This window comes from Abramis brama, assembly GCF_963993115.1.
Source record: "Abramis brama genome assembly, chromosome: 20".
In the NCBI taxonomy this organism is placed as follows: Eukaryota; Metazoa; Chordata; class Actinopteri; order Cypriniformes; family Leuciscidae; genus Abramis; species Abramis brama.
Window position 1 is genome coordinate 30,679,876 of NC_139982.1, and position 27,277 is coordinate 30,707,152.

General features: G+C 35.6%; 2 protein-coding genes across 2 annotated transcripts in view; one reads left to right on the plus strand and one right to left on the minus strand.

Annotated features, from left to right (window-relative positions):
- Positions 1-1,329: 1,329 nt before the first annotated feature.
- On the minus strand, positions 1,330-12,095 carry mrps35 (mitochondrial ribosomal protein S35). The gene is made up of 8 exons (XM_084094316.1): positions 11,923-12,095; positions 11,568-11,614; positions 11,294-11,461; positions 10,483-10,543; positions 10,215-10,354; positions 7,550-7,659; positions 7,386-7,455; positions 1,330-1,770 (listed from the first exon to the last, which is right to left on the minus strand). The coding sequence occupies exons 1-8, from the start codon at positions 12,065-12,067 to the stop codon at positions 1,495-1,497; spliced, it is 1,017 nt and encodes a 338-aa protein (XP_083950442.1). The 5' UTR covers positions 12,068-12,095; the 3' UTR covers positions 1,330-1,494.
- Positions 12,096-15,966: 3,871 nt separating this feature from the next.
- kcnq1.2 (potassium voltage-gated channel, KQT-like subfamily, member 1.2) overlaps positions 15,967-27,277 on the plus strand; it is a gene marked incomplete at its 5' end in the record, with an annotated part of 148,552 nt that continues 137,241 nt past the window's right edge. The window contains one exon of the mRNA XM_084095240.1: positions 15,967-16,385. Coding sequence (XP_083951366.1) covers positions 15,967-16,385 — 419 coding nt within the window. The remainder of the gene's footprint in view (positions 16,386-27,277) is intronic.

Consider the following 27,277-nt stretch of genomic DNA (forward strand, 5'->3'; position numbering starts at 1 on the left):
AACTAAACATACTGTCTGTTATTTAAATCAATAGTGGGAAAAAAATTAATGTTCTCACTCTAATCTCATTCCAACCTTGCTTTATTTTCTTTCTTCATAAAATAAAAAAGGCAGAATGACTCAAAATATCTCAAATTTTATGTGCTCTTTTATTTTTAATGATGTTGCATTGCAATCGCTCGTGAAATGCAAACCAGGGAATACGGTTCCCACCCTCTGAAGTTTTGTCCCGTATCCGATGAATTTAAAGTCCCCCTGTGGGGAAAATCCAGTTTTTAATGTTGTTTATCTGACTATGTTGTGTTTTAAGACAAACCATGTGTAAATTCATAAGTCGACACCATTGCTGAGTATTTTCTCTTTAAAACTGCAGTGAACCAAAGACAGTCTCAAAAACACGCTTTGAAATCGCTGGTGTTTCTGACGTCACAAACTACCTTGTAACCAATCAGATCAACGTGTGATCGTCAACCAGTGGATCTCTGAGCTGAGTGAGTGAGTGGAGGCGGGGCTCATTTGCATATTCATAGAACCACGTATACTAAATAAGGCAAGGGTGTCGAGTTACATTCAAGATATTTTAAGGCATGAAGAAATTTTTTCACGGAAAAAACGTTAAAATATGCCATTTTGGTGATCAAAGGTGAGTTTTAAGGGATATAATTATTGACTGCAGGGGGACTTTAAGAGATTAACTGATAATGGGTGTCTCAATGGTACAGTAAAAGTAGCTGCATGGACTACTTTTGTCATGCATTCCTACTTCCCAAGTCCATTGATGTCAGAGAGATTAGGACTCTCATGCAGGACACCAGGTTTATTCTTGCTTATTTATTCTGATAATCTTATTAAAGCCAAAATTATATTTAGCGACCCATTCATTGACAACCATTTTAACATTCACCACGCTATCTAGATAGTCAGCTTGCTGATGATAGTGGAATTTCTGTCAAACACAACATCAAATACAACATACAATATGCTTCAAATAATTATTTATACTTAAACAAGACAACGTGACAAAGCTGTTGTGGAAAAAGCTAATAAAGAACAGCAGCACTCGTTCTCTCATCAGCCATGGTTAAAGTTTATGGCCCGCCCAACTCGGGAACTTGGGTATTAAAATGATCCTTGAGTTTTCCAGTGGTAAATATGACTTGAGAAGGTTTTCATGTCCAATTTTTAACTAGGACACTCGTATTTACGATAGCAAGTAAATGCAGGATTAGAAGACGGAAGCTCGGATTCTCTGCCTTTGTGTGTTTCATGGAAGAAAGAAAATAAATTAAAAACACAAAAGCAGAAATAGTTTAAAAAGGTCATCTTACATATTGCTGACATGTATTCATTTATTTTTCATGAATATCACAGAATTTTGCATATAATTTGAAAACAATAATGCATGGCTCACTCACTGTTGAAAAAAGGTAACTGATTTTTGTCAACACATTGTTAATATGAAATTGTACACAATAACGGAGATCACGATGTTCCTCAGATATTAAGGAGCTTCTTCACAGCCTCTTTATACTTCCGTAGATTTTCCTCAGTCTCTCCCTCGTTCTTCAGCTCGACCATCGCGTCTCTGTACTCCTGCACGGTGGTCTGTCCCAGCAGCTCCTCCCTGGTTCCCCCCTCCACCTCATCCCTCGCTCCAAGCCGTCGCATGCGCACCAGAGTTTCCAGAACGTTCTTTTGGGATGGACTGTCTTCCCACTCGTACTCCTCCATATCTGCACGTGTCTTTTCCTGCTCCCATGCCTCGGTTTTCTGTAAAACACAAAAACAGTTTTAAAAGATGAATGATTTAAGTGATGTTTGACTGATTGGGTGGAGGATAAAAGATGGAAAATGTTTGGTGAGCACTTTTAGATGTGTGAACCAAATGCAATAGTGAAAATAATGAGATGTTACGATTGTTGCTTGTCAATTTGTCCCCACTCCCCCCAATATGGCAAACTTTTTTTTTTTTTTTTTTTTTACAGATTTCTTTTTTTTTTATATTTCAAAATATACAAAAAATGTAAACTATATAGATATATAGATGAATACATAAATATATTTTAAAATAAATTTTAGTTATTCCTCCATATATATATACTTATCAAAATGTATAATATATACAAAATATTTTTTTAAATATCTTATTTCTAAATATATATATATATATATATATATTTTTTTTTTATATATATATATATATATATATATAACAAAATATAAATATAAATATAAATATATATATATAAATATAAATATATATATATATATATATATATATATAATTAAATGAAATTTATTTATATATTTCTAAATGTTTCAAAACATACATTTTGTATATATACATTTTTATATATTTAAAAAAAAATGTTTTATTGTTTTTTTCTTGCACATTTAGAAATATATTTTAGCATTTGAAGGTTAAAACTTTATTTTAAATTTAAAAAATATATATCCTTAAGTCACGCTGTGTACAACATATATTTAGCATATTTTTTTTATATAATTTGGCCAGATTCTTTTTTTTTTGTCATAAGCTTTTGCTATGTGTCTGAAGTCTATAAGGTAAAGAAAATGTTAAATAAGTATATTTATGTTGAACACAAGCTAATATGAAAATGAAGGATCATTAAACGCATCATTAAAGTGCAAGTTGAAATGGCAAAAACACTTAAACTGGGGAAAGGTGAAAGTATTGAAGCACTGTACAAATAAAGACACTTCACCTTTAAGCAAGAATGGTGCCGTTTTGCGTCGGCCGAGGAATTCTGGCACGATAAAAATGCCAAGCTGATTTGGAAACGATCGTAGGAAATGTAACGAGCACGGCTACTTAAACTCAATGAACAGCTCTGATTACCAGTGAAAACATTAAGGGACGCCGCTGAACATTCGCTTAACCGTTTGCCTGATTGCAGCGAACTTTTAAAGACAGCTTGTGTTTGATAAGAATCCTCAGATTCCCCTCTTTGCCTGAGACTAAATTTTCCCAATACTTCCCATCCTCGATGACAAAAGCGTCTTTGTGTGTATGAAGGCCTGTGCATGCCACGGGGCAGATAACCCTCTCGCCGGTGCAGGTGCTCTAGACTAATGACTATCAATACGAATCCCTCGTCATTCCCCATTCCTTTCCCTCAATCACCGGCCGCAGGGCACTACTTAGGGAGTGACTGATGGATTAGGTGGTTTCTACAGAGATGAAGGTGGTTTGGCCAGATCTCGAGGATTTGATTAGACCTGTTGACCCAAATGATTCAATTTAGGTGAAGAGGCAAATCAAATGCAAGGCGACTAATTGATGAGATTGGCCTTTCACTCGGGAGAATGGGAGTATAATTGAGGACCTGACTGAAGACATGGAGACGTTCGCTGGGTGTAAGCTAAGCTGATCGTTTAACCGCTCTGCTGCACGCTGGGAGAAAAATCAGGGCTCTTGCCGAGATCTTTTGTTAAAGAAACACCAAAATCAAGTGTCAAAATCAAAATAGAGGTCATCTTAACTTGACTTGACCCCTGAAACCACTTCTGTTTTTCAGTTGAGAAACTTTCATCATCCAATCAATTCCTGATCAGTTTTTTAATACATATACATTTATATACATGTATATATATATTATTATTATTAAAATTATATGTAATATATAACAGTTAATCTTATATGAATATATAAAAACATACAGATGTTTTATTACATATGCATATATAAATATATATATATATAAAATAGATTCATAGATTTAGAAATTATATATATATATAAAAAAATGTGTATATATTATATATTTTGAGTTCTTATTTCCTCATTTAGTTTTTTCGATATTTTTTTGTATATCTTCCATATAAATATATTTATATAGTTCAAAATGAATAACCCAAAATTTATATTAATTATAGAAGTATATTTTCTTCCACATTCTGTAATATATTTTAGCTTTTAAAGGTTTAAATGAATTATTTAACATATATTTTCTTAATCTGCATTGTCTACAACATATATTTAGCACATTTCAGCCAGAAATAGAAAAATGGCTAAATATATAGCTTTAAAAATACATTTACATAATATATTTAGATACTAATATTTCCTATATTTACCCAAAATATTTTTAAGACTGGAAACAAACTTAAATATTTGCACAATTTGTAATTTATTTTATCATGTGAAGGTTTCAGTGAAACATATATTCAATCTGAGAAATATACATTTCATTAAGCCGATTTGTATTATTAAAATACATAATTTTTCGCTGTATAAGCCGTCCTACATTCACACTGCAAAAGTAAAATGGCTTGCGAATCCCATTTTGTGGCTTTAAAAGCCAAATTAAATGGAAAAGGGGTTTATATTTAACCTCTCAAGATACATCCATGCCACATTTGTTCCAAAGCCTCTTCCAGTCAGTGTGAACACAGTTTGAATGGATTATCCTGTAGCCGTATTGGCAGCTAAATCAGGTCTTGGAGATACAATCACCCTGATGGTCTGAAACAACGGTCCGCTTTGTGTCGTACCGTCCCCCCCGTTCCCACCCAGCGTCACTCTACCCCGTCCTGCCTAATCTGAGCCGCTACTGTGCTAGCCATTGTGCTAGCGAAAGGCCAGCGGACACCGTTACACTTCCCAACCAGGATGGCAAACAAAGCTCAACCGTGGCTCTCCGCCAGTCTTAGTGAATCTAAGAACATAGTTACACAATACCAAGGCCAGCGAGTCTCTAGTGAGAAGAGCATGATGGGAAAATGCACACTTCTTGCACATTTGTTGTTGACCTTGTGTGAATCTCAAAGGTCACGTTCTTTACTCCTGGAAGAGCGTCGTCGGCCCGGGTTTATGTCAGACGGACAGACAGCGAGAAGATCATCTGCGTAAGAAGCCTTCAGTTTGCCGACTCTGAGAAGTTCAAGTGTATAAATTACACCGTTCTTGTCCTTAATCTGTGTTTTATCAAAAAAGCGCCTGCTAATTCATCCTCTGTTGTGCTAATGAGGTGAATCATGCGATACTCAGAGGTTACTAATCGCTTTTTTCAAGTCTCACTTAGTTCACAAAAGAAACTGTCGCATTACATCTGCCGTCAATTAAACAGCAGCTTGCTTTGATCGTGAGCTCTGTGTAAGCGGAGACGGTTCTTTACACATGCAGATATGACGTGAATTATTGATGACGTGTTTCATCGAGCTGTAATGAGAATCTTATGAGGTGCCGCCAACAGCGTTTTCCAGTGGAATCTCCCTGTCAGCCAATCAGACGCCTCTATTCAGCGACCGTTTCCACTCTCAGGTTGCTCATTGGGCGAGACAGCTGTCAATCATCAAATCAGCTGGAAAATCAGGTGGATAACCATGACACTCACTGAGTATTTTTCTTCAATACTGTGTCTGAAATCACCCTCATATTCTTAAGTAGGGCACTATTTGAGGGAGCAGCCATTTGTAGTGGTGTCCGAAACCATAGTGGACGTTTTTGAGTGCACTCATTCAATCCCACAATGCAACGCAACAACGAGTGTACAACCGATGTACGCTCAATGGCTAGAGTATACTCATAATGCACTGTGAGGGTCATGCCGAATTAATTCCCATGGAATCATCCATCCATCCATTCACTTTCCAAAACCGCTGGTCCAATGTGGCTACAGCGTAATATCATAGGGGTATAATTCCTTTTTAATTGATTATTAATATTAATATTATTGTATAAGTGGAGTAATGTAGGGAATAGTGAAGGAGGGTTTAGGCGGCGATTTCGAACACAGCCCAAGTATTTTGGATTAAGCTCAAGGTAAGAATAGAAACAAAAAATGTAAAAATAAATTACTTTTTTTTGTAGTTTCCACACCAAAGACCAATGGAAAACAGGTTCAGATATATTTTTTAATATAAATATTTTAAATAAAAAAAGGACAAAAATATAATGCTAATATACAAAAATCAGTTTGTTACTCATATTTCCTCATCTTTGGCAATTTAATTTATTAAACTAAATATATTTATATTGTTCAAAAATGTTGCATGTACCAAAAATGTATTTAAAAATGTCAAATGTGTGTGTGCATATATGTATATTAAATATACACATACATACATACTTTATAATATATACTTTACTTTATATATATACACACACACACACATATATTATATATATATATATATATATATATATATATATATATATATATATATATATATATATATATGTGTGTGTGTGTATATATTATATATATAAAATAAAGTATTTATGTATGTATATGTAATATACAATATGTATATATCTAATATTACATATACACATACATACTGTATAATATACACATACATTCTGTATTATATATATATATATATATATATATATATATATATATATATATATATATATATATATAGAATATATAAAATGTAAGGTAGCATATATTTGAAATATTTAAATAAATAAATATACATGTTTATTATTATTATTTATTTATTTATTTATGGCCAAAAATATTTCAAATATATGCCACCCTACATTTTGGAAATTTCTAGCCAATCAAAAACATCAGAGTTGAGTAGAATTAGGAAAACATTTCCATTTCCACCATTTCAAGCCTGAAAAATCAGAACATTAAACCTCCAGGTTTTCATGCTAATTTCAATCTAAAGGCAGGGAATGTAAAAACTCAAAGTGCACCGTCACTGTTGCGGACTCCCAACCTCTGTTCCTGTCTTTATTCCTGCCCCCCTCATCCTATCGTTTCATGTCGGCCCTCGGGGGGGCCTCGGCCACTGAAAACCACCCCGGGCCCCCACTGAAACTTTCATAAGAGGCACAATAGACATGTGAAATATTCATGTGTTGAATGCGGACTGAAAACAGATCAACCTCCATCAGAGAGAAGCTGATAACAAACCAATCAATGTACTGATAATGATCAGAAGTGATTAGTGGCAAGCGTTATTATTATTACAGCTCATGCTTAAAGGCACAGTTCACCCAAAAAATTAATTTTGCCATCATTTACTATTCCAAACATAACTTTGAACAACAGTAAATTATGTCAATGATGACCAATGATAACAATCTTAAAAAAAAATAAAAAAATCTATTGTTGACCGATACTGATATTAATAAAGATATATCTCGTATCACATCTTAAGATGAATCACGTAAATAAATGCGATATTTCACATCAACTACCAACATAGTGTTAAATAGGCTTAATTTTCTTTATGCAAAATGTTTTATGTTTGAAATATGAACTAGACATTTCTCAACAGTTTTCTTGAGGTTCACCCTGTAGCATTTAAACTTGTTTTGAAAAATCCTGCCCAAATGTGACCGGATATGACCTTATACAGCCTGGTACACGACAGCTAGTAAAGCACAGATGCATCAGACTCACCCAGGACTCGTGGTAAAGCACGGTGAGGAGGTACATGGCGTAATCATAATTCTGCGTTCTCAGCGGGCAACTGAAAACATGCATGAAAAAGATGCATTTTAAAGATAATCTGTGATTGGGAAACGAGGAAAACACAACACAGAATATCTCTCCATATCACCAACCTGTCAGCGGTGATGGTGAGCGTGTCGGTGTCTTTACAGTAACGCTCATCGCTGAGCTTGATCATCTTCTTTCTGGCGTGATCATCCAGATTTAGGCTGGAGAGCTTCACCTGCAAAGGATAAAAACAGTGTTTGATTAGCTAAAGATGCATTATAATTGAGAATACATGAGGGATAATGTACAGTCAGATGGTCGTTATCTCAAAATAAACCCTGATGTGAAAAGGATCCCGCTGCATTAATGGATATATATATATATGGACAGTTTTGAGAGAGATATGAATCTAGCACAGTTGTGTCGGAAAGTTTCATCTAAATTCGTCGAAGGACGACGTCCACGAATCACTTAATCCAAATCTTCATCATTTCTCCAGCAATCATTTTCACTTCAATTGCACTTGGCCTTCCTCCAGTCAGCCGAACTAAACTAAATCTACTAAATCTTATTCTTCCAAACAACAAACACTCAAAGGCACAACTCTGCCTTTTAAATCCCGCTCCGGATCGGCCAATGGGATCACACACAACAGCGGTGATGTCACTAAGCTCTCTCCGACTAATGAACAAAAGCACACAATGCAATATCACTGCATTTATCTGGGGTTTTCCTGGTGTTTCAGTCAAGGAAGGATGGGGGGAAAGACCTTCTCCCATCTGGACACTCATCCCGTATATCTGCCCTTTGATCCCCTTCACTTCTAGCTCTAATCCAACAGGATTAGCGTCAGATGGCGATTCCAGCACTGCAGTCATAATCTAATGGTTTTCCAGGCAGATGGAGAGAGATTTGATATAAATAACATTTCAGATTATAAATAGGAAAAATATATAAAAATCAATGAGGTTCTGCTGAGGCCACCAAACATGTCTTTAAGTAACATGGTGTTTCATGAACCGGGAACATTTGTTTACTGATAAAAGTCCCAGTGTTGTTTACTCAAGCAAAAACGAGTTATTAATTATCCGGGAGTATTTATGATCATTTAATTCTCCAGAACGTGTAAATACTGAGTGCATAATCATAAGTAATCCTGCTAAGAGGAGACATACTGTATGGATAGAAAAACAGTTCATCATCATAATGCTTAATTAAAGGTAGTCTTATGTAGACAGACTTTTGATTATCAGTAAACGACCACCAGAGACCATGTGACCGACATGTAATGACCAACCACGGTTTGCTTTGTTCTGACATGCAGTTTATTCTACATAGGCACCTTGGGAAAAACAGAAAACACCTTCGAAATTAAAGAAAAGGTGTAGAATATCTGAGATCCATCCTAACAGATTAGTTCACAGAGAGAAAACAATATACATCTCAACTTTCTTGCTTCAAACAAAAATACTCACGTTTGAAGCCATAAACCTGGCAAATCCAAGAGTTCGTAATAACGCAATAGAGTTCAACAGTTCAAACGCCATTCATTTTCTCCATAGGGAAATTATTTATTACGATAACTACGATAACAACCTTAAATCGATGGCATTTTCTTCTGCTGAAGCTGTCAGCCCGCATTATTTCAACTTAGTTTTAAAATAAGCTTGTTTAACAGTGGATTTCGTGGTGAAAAACTACATTACCCATGATGCAGTACAGAAAATTCCACCAATCAGACAAGCTAAATGCGGCAAAAGATCTCGTTAGCTTCGCCCATATATATGCATATTTTGCATTAAACTTAAAATGTACTGTATCAACATTTATGTGAATAAATGAGTAGTTTAATTTGATTATGCTGTTCGCAATGCTTCATGGGATTGTAGTTCTTTCCCTCACTAAATCCGTTAAGTACACAGTCTTGTACCTTTTGTCTGATTTTCAAAAAAGTTTTTGCTTTAAATCAAAGTTTGCGACGTTACGCTTCTCCGTGCAGCTGATTGTCTTGGTTCATGGCTTATAACACTTTAACAAAGACTTTTTGAAATGCCTATGGGAAAAATTAAAGGGTAACTCTCGCCAAAATGCAACCTAGGGTCTTTTTGTTAATCTACCCGAGTCAAACATTCGTGTAAAAGCATAATTAGAATGGAAACGCCACTTTTAAGTTTAACCGTACTTTCATTTTCGGTCAAATTGCCTTTTGAATGGGAGTGAATGGGACTATGATAGAAGTGAATAAAAAATCGCTATTTTTAAAACACTAAGAAGGCTCGACACAACATGAAACTGTGCTGGAAGTCACAGTTTCATGTTGTGATGCCGTCAAAATGCCGTCAAAGTCAAAATGCCGGCGGACACAGCTACAGTGAGATGTTCAAAATCTTTCTTTTTAGTAAACTCTGTGAACACAAACAATGTTCTCAATGCTGGAGTTCATGTGTAGAGCCCCTGGTGAGACTTCCAGCACAGTTTCATGTTGTGTCGAGCCTTCTTAGTGTTTTAAAAATAGCGATTTTTGATTCACTTCTATCATAGTCCCATTCACTCCCATTCAAAAGGCAATTTGACCGAAAACGAAAATATGGTCAAACTTAAAAGTGGCGTTTCCATTCTAATTATGCTTTTAAACGAAAGTTTGCCTCGGGTAGATTAACAAAAATACCCTAGGCTGCATTTTGGCGAGAGTTACCCTTTAATTAACTGAAAAAGTTTCAATCAAACAAGCCATATTCTTCATGATTTGGAAAAAAATCATAAAAGATCTAGAATTGAATAAAAGTTCACCTTCAGTGTCACTATCCGTGCGTCTGGGTTTCGCAGCGACTGTCCAGCGGATACAAATTCCTTACTCTGCACCTGGATTGGGAAGTGCTCCATGCATTTCTCAGCAGAATCCAGGGCAGACGGCCACTCCGTACAGAACGCTGGACAAATTAAACAGGGAAAACATTTACAAATCTTTCTTTCATTCAGCCACAGTATTACATGTGCTCATCAACTGCTGTTCAATATTTATCACCGCAACATTCAAATTCATAACACAAAAACTCACGCTTCAGGGCCTCACAGTGCTTCTTAATGGCGACCGGGGTTAAGTGTAAAAAGTTTGGAATCTGAAAGACATTAGAGCATGTGATTAAAAAAGTGCTGTATTACAAGTGGTCAAAGGAAAATCGACATCTTCACCCTTTATTTAAATGTTTTATTCGTGATAGCGCGATGAAATCTGCCAAACAGAATTTTTGGCCAGGCTGTCATACACAGAAATTATGAATGAACACATGTAAAAACAAGAGAGAACCAATGAAAAAAAATTGATTATGTTGTAGTCAATGTATGTTTTTTCCTGTGAACTTTTTGCTTTTTTCTAAGCATTTTTTTTGCAAAGTAAAATACAACCAATTTTGTCAGATAAATACCTTAACCAAGTTTAATGTTTTGTTCTTCCCTCATATTTAAAATATATTTTCCCCATATTTTGATGGTTTAATTGAATTCATAGGGTCATAAAAAAAAAAAATTAACGTGCTCCGGATGTCACTTTTGACCAGTGTAGGCAATAAAAGGTCCAGTTAGCATCAGTTCACAATAAGGTTTCGAAAATTTCTAATAATTTTCTGTTTAAGACAGTTTCATGATGCAACTCAGAAATGCTTTCACGTGACAATAAATGTTCTGCATTCTGAAAATTTCTGCTCAAAAAGCTTGGCTGAATCAAGACGTTTTAGGTCTTCTTATAAACCGATCTTATAATTATGCCGTGGCGCTGTGCATATATATCAAAATGCATAAATAAAACAGAAGAATATGGTATATTGCACGTCTGCTTGCCTTGTGTATGTTTATTTTCAAAACTTGATCACCTTTATTAGTTCCAGGTTGCCCTTCTTGGCAGGCGGGACGCCTCTCTTCACGGGATATCCCATCCGCACCGGCAGGGGAACGGCGGACGGTCTGAATGAGGCGGCAGTGGGGTAAACCGCCGTCCAGTCCTGATCCTCGGCCATCCGCTCCATCCTGGGCTCTCCAGCCTGTGTTTCATCATCAATAACATTATTATTCTGCTTTGCTGAATCATAGACCAGAACGCAAACAAACTGTATTACGGTTGTGTTGAGGCAAAGTGTAATAGTCCACCTGTCTCTTTGACCTCCACTGACCCCGACCACCTCTACCTGCAGCTTCTGCAATCACACATTCAATGAGGGCTGAAATTCAGTGTGCATTCAAACATTAACCTCATTCAAAAACACAGCAAGCAATACTAGATGTGGTCATATTAGGTTATGAAAAAACATTTACTTAGATACAACATGTCAGACCAATAATTAAGCAATTGTGATGGTACAAAGACAGTTTTAAAAGATAATACCACGGTACTTTAATATATACTAGGTGCTGAATATATATATATATATACACTAACATCAATATTATTGTAACTCTCCTTAATACTGTAAATAGATTAAATAACAGATCATGCTATCTTTACCTCTTTCTGTGGCCACGACGCTTGCTGAGAGAACAGAGGAGATTGAAATCCCCCTGCTTAATGAAATTAAACTATATATTCCATTAATATTACAGTTTATTTTGCATAAGGAGGACAGCGCAGGGTGAGTGATGGACGCAGCCATGATGGGAAAACCTGCGGCGTGACTACGGCGGCTCGGAGGTACGCAAATAAAGCGAAGCTAAAAAGATCTGAGAGACAAACATGAGAGAGTTTGTGTGCACATTGATATTCAATCAGTTTCGAAACAACAGACAAAAAACGATCTGCTTTTAATTCAGAACCAGGTTTAAGTGTAACTTTGAGGGACTAGAAACTAATAGGAAAGACAAAAGAGCGAGTAACACTGAAACATATAAAATGAAACACATTTTTTTTTTTGTCTTGAGAAGCGTTTTTAACTGACTCGATTTTTAAAACTATTTTTAAACTGAATCGAACGTTGCGAATGGCGTCTCCCGCCACGTTCTATTCAGTTTAAAAGAATTTTGTTTGTTTGTTTAAAAATCGAGTCAGTGAAGCAAGTGTATAAGAGAATAATGTTCTATATTCCTCTTTGGATGCGTCAGTGAGGGCAGTAAAGAAAACGTTTATGTTTCTAGATATTTATGACATATTTCAAAAGTGTAATCTGTGAACCCCTGCTTGACAGAAGACGATGAGGCGCGCGGCCGTCAGGTGTGCGCGCTCTCTCATCATGCATATCTCCACATGTGTTTCACTCACAGCATCACAGACAAACACAACTGAAGCACATTTATCTCCTCGTCATCACCGCGATTAAAGCGTCACTTCAGATGATGACGAAGAGCTGCGCGAGAGACATCAGGAGCCCTGCTTGAGGAGGTATTGTTGATATAAAAGTTCATTTCCTTTATTTTAGCCTTTAAAGTTATGTTGTCCATTGTTGACGAATTGAAATGCTTTCTTTTAAGCTTGATGTGTGTATGAGTTATGATATTTCACAGTTAAAATACGCGTGCGTTATGTAGTGTCTATAGATATGAAAAAAGGCTAAATATTCTAAATATTCTGTTCTGCATATTGTGAATATAAATAGGCCACGAATGAAAAAAACACACATTTATTCACAAATATAAGTCTATTCTGTTTTAAAATGAACATGAAGAAACACCATTTCTGAGTACGAAATATGCATAGAAATGTATGATATTGCTAGCTTTGTCATTTTTACACTATAAGCAATATTTTTTGCACATTTTAACTGCATATATATATATATATTATACATATACACACATATTTACAAACTTTTATTCACAGTTAATTGATTTGACAGCACAAATAGTAATGCTGTCAAATCGATTAGTTGCGAATAAAAGTTTGTAAATATGTGTGCGTATATATATGCATGCATGCAAAATAATCTATAGATATATATATATATATATATATATATATATGATCACATAAATTTGGCTACATAAATAACAAGAAATTTGTAAGAAATTATTATAAGAAGTAATTTGACAGGTTTCATTCATTTGCTGCATTTGTGTTTGCTGCAGAAATGAATGAGTGTGAGTGTGTTTATCTCTCTGTCCAGTAAATCCTCTCGACATGCTCTGACTGTGAGTGGTTTCTGTCTCTTGACATTGTGAGCTTAAAGCGGTCATCTGAAACTATAGCTGCCGGCGCAGTGTTCACGGGTTCTGTCAGCGGCTGACAGACACACACAGAGGATGGCAGGGTCCTGTTTCCATGTGTCTCCTCTCACAAAGCTTTTTCCAGTGGCTTTGTGTGTCCATCCACTGGTCATCATCTTATGATAGAGATCTCATGGAAGTCTGACCTCATTATGAGGGTGTTTTACTGCTCTTCCTCGCTGCTCCGTGAGGAAGACTTCAGTGAAATCACAGTCAGGCTGAAGTCATGACACTCATTCAGCACATTCGCTCTGTCTGAGGGAAAACAAGAGTGACTGCTCCGTTGTGCGAGTCGTTTTAGCCAGCATCTCAGGTTGGATGGTCTGTTTCAATGCAGTCAAAGTTAAACTTGTATTGCTGGTGCCGATTGTGTTCCCAGGGAGCTCACTTCAATTCATCAGTGTGAATTGGGATTAAATAACTGGATGTTGTGCTGAGAAGTTCTGGAATTTTTGTGACAGTATGTACATAACTATATAATTAATAGTAAATAGAATTGTTAATCTCTGAGATATGCAGAATACATTTTTCTCAACTGATTAGACATATTTCTGTAAACTTAGTGCAATAGCAACAGCCAACTTTGTCAATTGTCAAATGTCAATTTATTGATTAGACTTTGACAAATGTCAATTTATTGATTGTATTTTGATGTTTCTCTCCATCTTTGAGGAACTTTGATGAAGCATTGTTGTTCCAGCAAGAATTTTAATTAATATTTTAACTGTATATGCAATTATTTGATCAAAAATACATCGTTTTCTATGTGAATATTAAACTGTAATTTATTCCTGTGATCAAAGCTGAATTTTCAGCATCATTACTCCAGTCTTCAGTGTCACATGATCCTTCAGAAATCACTCTAATATGAGGATTTGATGCTCAACAATTTGATACTCAAATGTTTATTATTATTATCAGTCGTGCTGCTTCACATTTTTGTGAAACAATGATAATTTGTTTCAGGATTCTTTAATGAATAGAACATTCAAAAGAACAGCATTCTTTTATAACGTTATAAATGTCTTTACTGTCATTATTGATCAATTTAATGCATCCTTGCTGAATAAAAGTATTCATTTATATCTTTTTGTAAAGGAAATTAATACTTTTATTTAGCAAGGATGCATTAATATATACGTGTTCAACACTATACAGCCAAAAATGGTTCTGGAAAAAACGTTGGGTTCTTTACTGAATCCAAGAAACATTGAATATTTGAAGATTTCTGAAGTGTGTGACTTTCAGGTACTTTGGTCTCATGGTGTCTGTCAGTGGATGATAATGGATGTGTCTGGTGATCTCCAGCTCATCCTCATGCAATATTAACCCGTCTGAGATTGTCTAAGCTGCTCTTAATTTAAACCCGCAGACTTGGAGTGACTCATGTGACTTCCCAACAACTGCTGCTCAATCAAACGCAACCAAATACACAAGATCACCAAGCAATGAAGACTGTAAACAATCTTGAAATGTGAAAACTGATGTGTTAAATTCAATTAGATTGCTCATTATCATTTAAAGAGACATGCACCAAAACAGGTCACTGTGAACAGAGCTGTTTTTGAGGAGGTAAAAAGGGTGTTGTTTTAACCAAAGTATATTACAAACTTTACATGAACACCCTAAAGAATCACACCAACTTGTGGAAAATGGGCATCTGATAACCCCTTTAAAACTGCAGTGAACCAAAGACAGTCTCAAAAACACGGTTTGAAATCACTGGTGTTTCTGACGTCACAAACTACCTTGTAACCAATCAGATCAACGTGTGATCGTCAACCAGTGGATCTCTGAGCTGAGTGAGTGAGTGGAGGCGGGGCTCATTTGCATATTCATAGAACCGTGTATACTAAATGAGGCAAGGGTGTCGAGTTACATTCAAGCCAAGGAAAAACTTTTAAATATGTCATTTTGATGATCAAAGATGAGTTTTAAAGGATACAATTGAAGAGTTCAGATGCAAAAGCCTCTAAGTGCCATCTGAAATTTTCTTCTAGAATGATCATTTTTATCAAGCTCGTATATTTAAGTTCAGTAATTTCACTTAAATGGAAATGAAAATTACCTATTAGTTGTAATTTAAGTGAAATTACTGAACTTAAATATACAAGCTTGATAAAAATGATCATTCTAGAAGAAAATTTCAAATGGCACTTAGAGGCTTTTGCATCTGAACTCTTCAATTATTGACTACAGGGGGACTTTAATGCTTTCCTCATTTGTTCTCGCTTCACAGGTTTGGTGGCATGGCAGATATAGATCACATTGGCTTATTGTGACAGATTCATCACTTCTGAGAAGTTCTACCCAAAGGAACCCACTGGAACACCATCCCACGGGACGCATCCCCACCATGGGGGAGAGACTGGGCCGCACAACCCCTCTTTTGTCCCGTGGCCGTACGTTCGGATGGTCCACCTCCAGCAACAGCATCAAGCTGAAGACCTTCGGCCACAACGGCCAGGAGTTCCCGGTGCCGAGCTCGATCCACAGCCTGGAGGAGGCGGCAGCGTCCAGCGCGTCCCGCTCTCCTGTTTCACTGGAACCGGAGCCCGCGGTGAATAATGGATCAAGCGCATCCGTCGCTCCGGGTGGCTTCACAAAGGATCCACCGGCGCACAGCGAGCGCGTCCAGCCCGTCTCCATCTCCTCCGTCCCCAACGCCCGCTTCACGCACAGCCCCTACCGCACCAAGACTAGCATGCAGGGCGATGTGTACAACTTCCTAGAGAGACCCGCCGGCCTGAGGTGCTTCATGTATCACTTCCTCGTGTGAGTACCTGCTCATTTCTACTCACCTGAACGTAGCATTTGCACATATGAAGCTTAATAGGGTTTTTAGTAGGGCTGTGAAATGATTAATCGCATCCAAAATAAAGGTTTGTGTTTACATAATATAGCCTATGTGTGTGTACTGTGTATAATTATTTTGTACTGTATATATAAATACATACACATGCATGTATATATTTAAAACATATTTGTATGTATATACTTTATATATATATTTATATATATATATATATATAAAACGCATTTTTCTTAAATATTTACATGCATGTGTGTGTATTGATATATACAAAATAATTATACACAGTACACACACATGTATTATGTAAACACAAACTTTTATTTTGGATGCTATTAATCACGATTAATCGTTTCACAGCCCTAGTTTTTAATCATACCTTTATCATTTTAAGGGTTTTAATGAGTTTAACTCTTCTTGCGTGTCGGTCCAAAATTATATATTTTTTCAATTAAATGAATGTACTATATTTTTGTTTGATAATATTTTTTATGTAATGTTTTGCATTTGTAGGGGATTTTATGGTACTAAATTATATTTCTGGAAATAGTTTTGATCCATTTCGTACCTGTTAAACACTTTTTGAGCGTGGACCTGAAAATGAAGTTTCCGTAAATCTTAAAAACTTTCGGAAATCTTAAATGCTTTGGAGCACTGACTTATATTTGGTCTCTTTTTAATTAAAGAAGATACTTGGCAGATTATTGCTGAAAAAAAGTTAAAAAAAGTTAAAAGTTATAGAAGTTTAAGTTTATTATTATTATTTTTAAATTGTATAAATCTAAACGAGCTGTGTTCCAAATTTAAATTTAAATTAAAAAAATTAGCTTTTCCAATCTCTGCCAAATGTGAGTAAAAAATCTGTGTGCCAAAAATGTTTTGTGCCAGTGTGAACACAGCCTTAGGGGAGTGATTTGAACAAACTCTTAACGTGTTCTGGATGCTGTACATGAGTCGTGTGTTAATTACAGCTGATGCCGTGTGGATCTCAGTAACTAAAGGAGAGTCCTCTCTGTGTCCCCGGATGTGTCCCAGCACCTGAAACAGCTCAACCTGATCCTCTGTGTCTCTGTGATACACTGCAAACTCAGACACCAGACTCACCTTTACCTCGATAGAGAAAGCGTCACTTTTTATTGGCCTCAAAGTGAATTAATGACAGAGTGTATGAGAAAATGGCTGATTTTAGTGTTAAATAACCATGAAATGTGAGCTAGTTTAGCTAATGAGTGCATTAGGACATGACAGCAGTGTTGAAACTAATAAATTCATTTTATTATGATTATCATTTACTCACCCTCATGATATTATGGCAGATTTTCAGATTTGTCTATTCCTACACAAATCTATCATGAGTTCAGAAAAATGGGAAGATCTCGCATATAGACTGTCCATATGATACTTTTATGGTGCTTTTTTGTTTCTTTTGTGCAAAACTCGCTATGCTAGGGTTGGTTGCTTACCTTAGACGTTGATGTGGTTTCAGTACCAGTGTTATTTAATTTGAGTATGATTTCTATACTATTATAGTTTTCATTAATATTTTGAATTAACTTTCTCGATATTGTTTTTATAACTTTTACAAGAACAACAAAAGTTAACAAACATAAACAACCATAACCCCCTCCCCCCATTTTGAATAAACTTTTTTTCATATTTTAATTTGTTTAATTTTTAGTAATTTTTATTATGTTATTCTTTTGTCATTTTTATTATTATTTTTTAAATCTTACTATTTAGGTTTCATTTAGAGATGCACCGATACTAAATTTCTCAGCCGATACTGATTGCTGATTATTCGGAATGAAATCTACCTATAGTTTGATTTTCTTAAGGAAATAAATCTCTCCCAAATAATGCTGCAAACTATACAGGGAAGGGAACCCTCTCATTTGGTGCATTACTATAATGTTAGATAGATGCCGATAGTGAAAATAATTGCTTTTATCTGCCGATACCGATTATTGGCCGATACATCGGTGCATCTCAAGTTTCATTTATTTTTATTTCACTTTAAGTTTTTATTTATTTCTGGTTAGTAATCTTAGTAATTTAAATTAAATTTATTTTATTTAGTTGCCAAGGTTAAAGTTTTTTTAACGTTATGTTTGGTTCATGTTTTTTCAATAATAATAATAATTTTATTTCAGCTTTATTTCAGTTACTTAGTTTACAATAATAAAGGCCCGTTCACACCAAGGAACGGTAACTATAATGATTACCATAAATGTATTGTTCTAAATATCGTTCTAAATATAAAGTATAAAGTATATAATGTCCGCATCACAACTATAATGATAAAGGCACAGAGAAATTATATAGTTGGAATCAGTTTCAGAACAAATTTTTTCCAGCTGATGAACAATAAAAACACTGACAGCCAATCAGAATCCATCCTGCATTTAAAGCGGCAGACGACAAAACTGCAGCGCGCACTTATAATAAACAGAACATTATCGTTAGGGATGGACGATATATCGGCCACCATATCGGTATCGTCCGATATATGTTCATTTTTAATGTTATTGTTATCGGCCTGATAAGAAAATTTCAGGAAATAAGCTACATAAAATTATAATGAGAACATTATAATTATGTGCTTGGGTCATGGCTTCTGTATTCAGGCTCTCAAAAAATATATAAACATTTGATTTAGATTTATCGGCCAATATATCAAATAATATATTCAAATATAAAGAATTATCGGTTATCGGTATCGGCCACAATTTGCATATCGGTGCGTCCCTAGTTATTGTTTTTGGTGTGAACGGGTCTCCATCCACTTTCATTGTCTAGAAAAGAGCAGCATGAACATCTGGCTGAATATCTCTTTTTTTGTGTTCAGAAACTCAAGAATGAAAGTCACATGACAGTGATTAAATACTTTTTTTTTTTTTATTTCTAGGTGAACTATCCCTTTAAGAACATTTTGTGTCTGACCCACTTTCTCAATGAATGAATTCCAAATTCAGGAGAATAATGAATGTTCAGATGTGGCGCTCTGCCCAGCGCGTTTGGCACGTATTAGTATTTTTTTTGAGCTTATCGCACAAGCATGTCATGACACAGCGATGGAAACTCTCTGGCGGCTTGCCTTCCTTCAGTGCTGTTTGCTTTGGTGGTCTGATAACCTCTCTCTCTCTCTCTCTCTCTCTCTCTCTCTCTCTCTCTCTCTCTCTCTCTCTCTCTCTCTCTCTCTCTCTCTGTGTAACTGAGTATCTAGAGTTGCAGTGGTGAACCTGATCTCAGCCTCTTACTAAATTAAACCCCACTGACTGATATTCTGTGCCGCTCGCTCCTTTAACTAACTCTTACTTGCTGATGGTTATCGATGCCAGGTTGTTCTCCGGCCAATCTGGACACAGAAAGATCTGAACGCATCCGTTCTGACAGACTAATGAACTGTCTGGGTCCTCAGCTGGCCATGGAAAGGAGATTTTGTGCCAGGACATTGTTTAAAACTAAATCCTGTCTGGGTTTTGAAATGAGACTCGGACTACTGGAATCTATTACTGTACATTGACTGTATTGTAAACATTTTTATTGCTCAGGAAATTGCTCTTTCATTGCTCAGTTCGCAGTTATGTTACATTGAGGTATCAGGTTTGACTTTTTCTTTCGAAATTACTTGGGAGAAATTAAAACTTTTTTTTTGTTAGAGCTTTTAAGCTATAGAATTAATGTGGAAAGCTGCTTAGAATTTGATGAGACATGTTTGAGTTCACATTGAGATCTTAGACTTTTGATCGCAAACTCTTACTGTTTTTTTTATTTCTTCTTGGGAGAAACATCTGAGAATCAGCGTTATTTTAGGGTCACTATATTAACTATATTATTATAGTTTTTATTAATATTTTGAATTGTTTTAGAACACATTTTGAATGTTATACATTTATAGTTATACATTTTAGTTATGTAAGTTAAACTAAATGAAATGTATTTAATTTAATTTATTTTAATAAATTTCATTTAATAAATTATTATACATTATGTGCTTTTGTCATTTAATTTTATTATTTTTTTATTTTTTAGGTTTAATTTATTTTTATTTCAGTATTAATTTTAGTTTTTATTTATTTCTTGTTAGCAGTCTTAATGACTTAACTTAAACTTAAACTTAAACTTATTTAGTTGCCAAGGCAAAATTTTAAATTTTCGTTTGGTTTACGTTTTTCATCTAATATTTATTTTATTTCAGCTTCATTTCAATTAACAAAAGAGTTTTTGTTTTAGTTTAGTTTACAATAATGAAGTTAAACTAAATTAAATATATTGTATGTTATTTTTTATTTAATAAATTTTAATAAAATGTAATTTTTTTTATTTATTATTTAATTTAATTTTTTTCATTTAATTTAAATTTTTAATTAAATATAATAACTATAATATGTCTCTGTTTAATCACACTGTTGTCTCTGAGAAAAAAAGACTGCGATATTGAATTATTTTTTCCTGCTGGCTTCATCATTGCTTTCCAAACGTATTCCTGTTTGTGCCGAAGGCTACAATTTGTAAAAAGTGCGGAAGATAAAAACAGAGAACACTGTTGCATTATGGGAGATTTGCACATGGCCAGGTGCCTCTGATGAATCTTACGCCATGATCCACATTTGCAGTGCACCGTTTCGCCCTCTGAATTTGCTGCGCGACTGCAGACATTTGGATATTTTATGTAATGCAGGGATGCAGTTAAATTCCCCTGTAACTCTAATGCAAGATTTGAGCTCCTTCAGAGAGACAGACACAAACATGCCACACTGAGTCTCAATAAACATCAACATGCAACAGTCTTCTTCTGTAATGTAATGTGATGTATTTAATGTGAGTGAAAGAGAATATTTAATGAGAAACAAAATATGCGCATTTCGTTCTCCTCAGACATCCTGACCTCTGTTCTTTAAGATCTGTCTGATCTGTCTGTATTTCAATTACAACTCAGTGATCAGCTTAGTTATGATGGGACTATCAGAGACTCGTGCAGCTCAGCCCGGATAAGCTTCATCATTGATCCTTATGAGCCAAGAGAGGGGGATGGAGAGCTATAGGATCATCTCTGGTCGTAACGAATTCAGAAAGCACATTTACTTAGCATATCTTGTTGCTTGAACATGTGAGGCGCCCAAAAGTGTAAAATAAACAATTAATGAATCTTAAATACAGCCAATAGGCTTCCTGATGGAAACTCCCTGAAGTCCGCTTATAATGTTAGTCTGGATTTAGATCTGACTCTTTACACTCTTAAAAATCAAGGAATCTAAATGGAATCTTTGGGAAAAGGTTAAAATGTTCCTCGCACTTATAAAAAGTTATTCTTTTTAGAACTTTTCACTGAAAGGTTCTGTTGAGGAACCAAAATTGTTCTTCACTGGCATCGCTTCGGAAAAATAACCCCTTTTGGTACCTTTATTTTTAATGTGAATTTGTGCATTTAATTGTTTTAATATGTTTCCATATCCCAATTTAGTATTTATAAACTCTGTGCTCATATCAGACATTGCTCGGTTTTTTGAGCATCTTTCTCAGCAGTTTTGTCTTAACCAATGGCGTGAGTTTGGGGCGGGGCTATCTGTTTGACTGACCAATGACAGATGTGCAGAGTGTTCAGGAAAACTGTTTGAAACAGTGATTTATTCTTTGCAGTTCTGGTTGATGATACAACGGTCTATTCTACCATTTAAACCATTTATACCATTTATTCTCCAGAATAAAAAAAAAAAAATCATCTGAAATGTGCTGCGACTTGTATTCCAAAGCGACTTATATAATGCAATTAACATCAAGCACGCAAAATATGTGCATGTGAGCCCAAAATATGAGGTACGTGAACCCAAGCTTATTTGTTATGCCGATAGTTTCAGTTAATTTGTTTAGGCTTAACTCTATAAGGAATGCCACTATAATTTATCTTTGTTTCATACTTAAACTTTTAATTCCTGTTCTTTTATGAATACCGTTACATTTCAAATGATTTGTTGTAGAGTGAGAGGAACTAAAACACTTGTTTGTAAATGTTTCGTTTTATTTACCGGTATTTTGCATTCTTTCTGAATGTAATAATAAAATGTGACTTGTACACTGATGCGACTTAAATGTGTCTGTGAATATGGTAGGCCTATTTATTTCCTCTTTTTGTGGCCATAGTTTTCCCATTGAGAGGAGAATTAATTGAGGTTAACATGAGATTAATCAGTTTGTCCCAGTTGAGATCATAACCCATTGGTGATTTAATCTGCTCCGGACAGCTGGACCGCTATAGATGCAGGAAGAATTTTTTTCAGTGAAATCCCGTTAGATATCAAATATATACATAGCTTTGGTTGTTTTTAGCTTCATCGATAATGATTGGTGCTCTATGAATTTGGCGAGGAGGGCTGGTGGTTTTGCTCACTTTAATAGTCTCAGATTATTTGCATTTAGTGCGGTCTGTACTTACCGAACTGCATTGTACGGAGACCAGTGTACCATTTCATGCTTAAGTCGAGCTGTTGACTGGATTACATTCATGTTCTCTTGTTTCCCTGTCAGGATCCTAAAACCACCTGGCATCAATAAGTAATCTCTGGTCAGAGCCGGGTCAGGTGATGTTCATGAGCCGCTGGACTTCACAGCTCTGCATTTACAATCAGATATTTTGGTTTGTTTGTGTTGCTTCGGGTCGCACTAGACAAATGGAGACATTTGCATATTATTATTATTATTCTCAGTGATTCTCAGTGTATTTCTTGATTTATCCTTCTGATGCTCTTCGGTCACTTTTCAATGCAATATTTTATAGTTTTGATTTTGCTTTTTACTTAATCATAATGGTTTGACACTTGGTGACTTTGGTGGCACTTGATATATGAACACATAAAAAAACTAAGCAAAATCATAGACATGATTCAAAAAGGTTAAATGGTCCTAAAAAAAAAGTTATTATGGATCAAAAGTGACCACCATGGAAATTAATGGTAAAAATAAAATAAAAAGGCAGAGAATTTGTTTGGGGGGTGCAATCTACAAATTATCCATGATTCATAAAAAAGCACACAGCAATTAAGGGGTTAATTGAAAAATAAGAAGAAGAAATAGAGCATAAATGTTAGGATTGTATTGTAAATATGGAATTATGAAAACAAATGGGGAGCACCAGAGAGGTTTTTTTTTCTTCAAACCCATATGACTTACTTTCTTTGGGTAAACACATGGTTTGTATTATTCATATGTGTGCTGCACTGAAGAAAGAAGGTCATACGAGTTTGGAATGACAAGAGGGTGAGTAAATGATGGCAGAAGTTTCATTTTTGGATGAACTGTCCCTTTAAGAAGTGTTTTTTTTTTTTTTTGCAGTATGCCAAATGTACTGTATATGTTGGCATAATCCACTACATCACCCTGCTAATGAGTGTTATTATCTTTGCTAAGCTGATGTTTAGCTCAGATATGAGGAGCATGACTTCTGCCATGCCTCTGGGAAACGGCCATCACCGGCTTTTCCTGGACAACCGGAAAGCCGTAATCGCTGTCAAATGGGTCGGCAGTGATACACCGATCGGTCCTCTGCTGCAACCTTATAGTCCAGTCATTTTAAGCCAGAATGGGGGTCAACCTAGGATAAATTGCAACAGAAGCAAACTCAACTGATTTTGTATCCTCAGTATGTCCTGAGTAAGGAAAATAAAAAAAGTCCAGAAGAATCCCATTAGGGGAAAGTTTCGAAAAAGACCCAAATATAGCCTATTCATACGCCTATTCATTCTTTTTCTCATGTGAATAGGGTAAAAATGTTAACCTTTAGATATCACCATGAAAATTACTGAGTTGATTACTTACATCAAGACAAACAGAAAATGTATTACAAGTTTTTTTAATTGTTTGTTAACATGGACAAACGGCGCATAATCTAATTACGTATGTGCTAATTTCCATAAATACCAGAACAGATCTAAACATTGAGTATAGCCAGGTGAAAATGTCTTGTTGAATCTTGTAAAACAGTAAAACACTTAATGTTAAGGTCTGAATGGAACCCATTTAGGCTACCCATAATACATAGAGGCAGGAAGAAGTACTTTAGAAACCAGCCTTAATTAATTATTATTGCAGAGATGGGGTTTGGGGCTGGGTCTGTGGGACTGTTTCTGGGGATTCACTTTTTATTTTACCTACCTTTTGTCTTCTGCATTCTCCTTAACCTTGTCTCCTGTTCTTCCCTCAGACTCAGTCCCATGGACCCAGCCCCAAACCCCATCTCTGCAATAACATAAAAATATGCCGCTTGATTAAATTAACGCTTTGTTTATTATATATAAACTTGCAGGAAGTTTTAATGGGAGTTTTGATTTCTCATATCATAACCCCTTAAACAAGTCTTCTTGAACCTGGTGTTTTTGTGACGCAAAAATACCCACAAAAGGAAGCAGGATATAGCCAAACAAGATGGTAACTGATATTTGATTTAAGCGAATGTACTGGATATGATTTGTGACATTGTAGGTTGTTTGTTGCGCAATGAAGTTAATGAATGAGCGTATTTTGGGATCTGGCTCAGTAATGCACCAGCTGTTTTGTTTTAATCAGGTCTAGAGTATGTCCTTTCAAAAAGTCCTTCTTTTTTTGTATTATTTTTAACCAGTGACCGAGTTTGTCCCCAGCTCGCGCCTTTATTAGGTGCCGATGTGCCTTGACTTCTTAACGCAACGGGAGGTTGATTGAAAACGGCTCGTCTAAGGCTAGGCTCTGAGGTAAATGTTATTGTGTTTTGGACTGGGAATCTGGTTTGGATTTGGGATTTAATTTGGCTAAAGGCGAGAGCTCTGCATGTGTCTGCAGGGGTCCATGGGATTGACAGGAACATACCGTTGGATAGAGGCTAGACATCTGCACATAGAGACAATGATCCTCCTGTGAGAAACAACTATTGGGGAGTATAGGGTCATGCGGCCGAAGGTCAAACACAACAAGACCTTTCAGAAGATGCACAGCTCCAGTCTAGGGTCACTATTGGTTTAAAGCCCTAGTTTTTCTTAATTAGAATGCAGTGATTGGAAGAAAAATAAATGAATTATTGACTTCTGACATGGCGTTGCAGGAATTAAAAGAAAGCAGGATTGAGATCCAGCAGTATTTCTTAAATAGCAAAATCAAAAATCTCGAAAAACGCAAACAGATCAACCAATTAAAGTCCCCCTGCAGTCAATCATTTTAGCCCTTAAAACTCATCTTTGATCACCAAAATGACAAATTTAAAAGTTTTTCCCTTGATATTCTTTTTTTTTCATGCCTTAAAATAGCTTGCCTCATTTAGTATGCGCAGTTCTATGAATATGCAAATGAGCCCCACCTCCACTCACTCACTCAGCTCAGAGATCCACTGGTTGACGATCACACGTTGATCTGATTGGTTACAAGGTAGTTTGTGACGTCAGAAACACCAGCGATTTCAAACAGATTTTGAGACTGTCTTTGGTTCACTGCAGTTTTAAGGAGAAAATACTCAGCAATGGTGTCGACTTATGAATTTACACATGGTTTGTATTAAAGCATATTAAAAACACCACATAGACATAGAAACAACATTAAAAACTTGATTTTCACCACAGGGGGACTTTAAACAGACAATAACCGACAAACTGAAACTGAAACTGAGGGCTATATACAGAGAAATACCAGGGACTAAACAAGATATTTAATTAGAAACAGGTGTAACACATGAGGGCAAATCAATACTATGGCAACAGAAGACAAATGAAACTGAACTGGGAATAGTGCAAAACTAACTCAAACAAAGCTCAAACCCAAATAGTTACTTTTGAATCATCAAAGTCTAAAATATTTGCTTGACGTTATTTGAAAAAAGTATGTTTATACACCCAAACAGTTTAGTAACAATTCCCTGCTTCTGAACCTTTAGACAGATTTAAAAGGATATTCAGATTATGAAACATTATCACTCTTTTATCTATTGAGGCTCTTAATCCAAATTTGAGAAAATGAGGGAATCCATATTTGTTCCATTTGCGAGCGTCACGTCCTGCATTTCTGTTAATCCTGCTGTTGATGGTGCAATATCACAACATCTGGTCATTTCAGAAATGGATTAGAGGAGCATTCTCATCTGAGATCGCTTGTAAACTTCTTTTTAGGATTTTTACATAAGCTCAATATGTTCTAAAGCAGCAGTATGCACTTGATTTCTGAACATAATCGCTTTACATGAAAAGTGTTGAGAGTGTTTAATGACACAACTTTAAAAACTTCAGTCGTAATCGGTTTTAGCTTTCTAAATTCAAGCTTCAAACTGGGTGAATGTTTAAAAGCCACTTCTTTCAATAATGCAGTGTCATTACTATTCGATTCCTTTTTTGAGCTTATAATGTGGAAACTCATTAAAAGCAGAACCTTACAGTGCTGATCATAAGGAGCAGAACCCAGAGTAAAATTGTTAAGAACGAAACCCTATAGAGCCATATAGAAAGACGAAACCCTATAGAGTCATATAGAAGAACAAAACCCCATAGAACGAAACCCTATAGAGCCATATAGAAAGACGAAACCCTATAAAGTCATATAGAAGAAAGAAACCCCATAGAATGAAACCCTTTAGAGCCATATAGAAAGACGAAACCCTATAGAGTCAAATAGAAGAACAAAACCCCATAGAACGAAACCCTATAGAGCCATATAGAAGAAACGAAACCCTATAGAGTCAAATAGAAGAACAAAACCCCATAGAACGAAACCCTATAGAGCCATATAGAAAGACGAAACCCTATAAAGTCATATAGAAGAACGAAACCCCATAGAATGAAACCCTTTAGAGCCATATAGAAAGACGAAACCCTATAGAGTCAAATAGAAGAACAAAACCCCATAG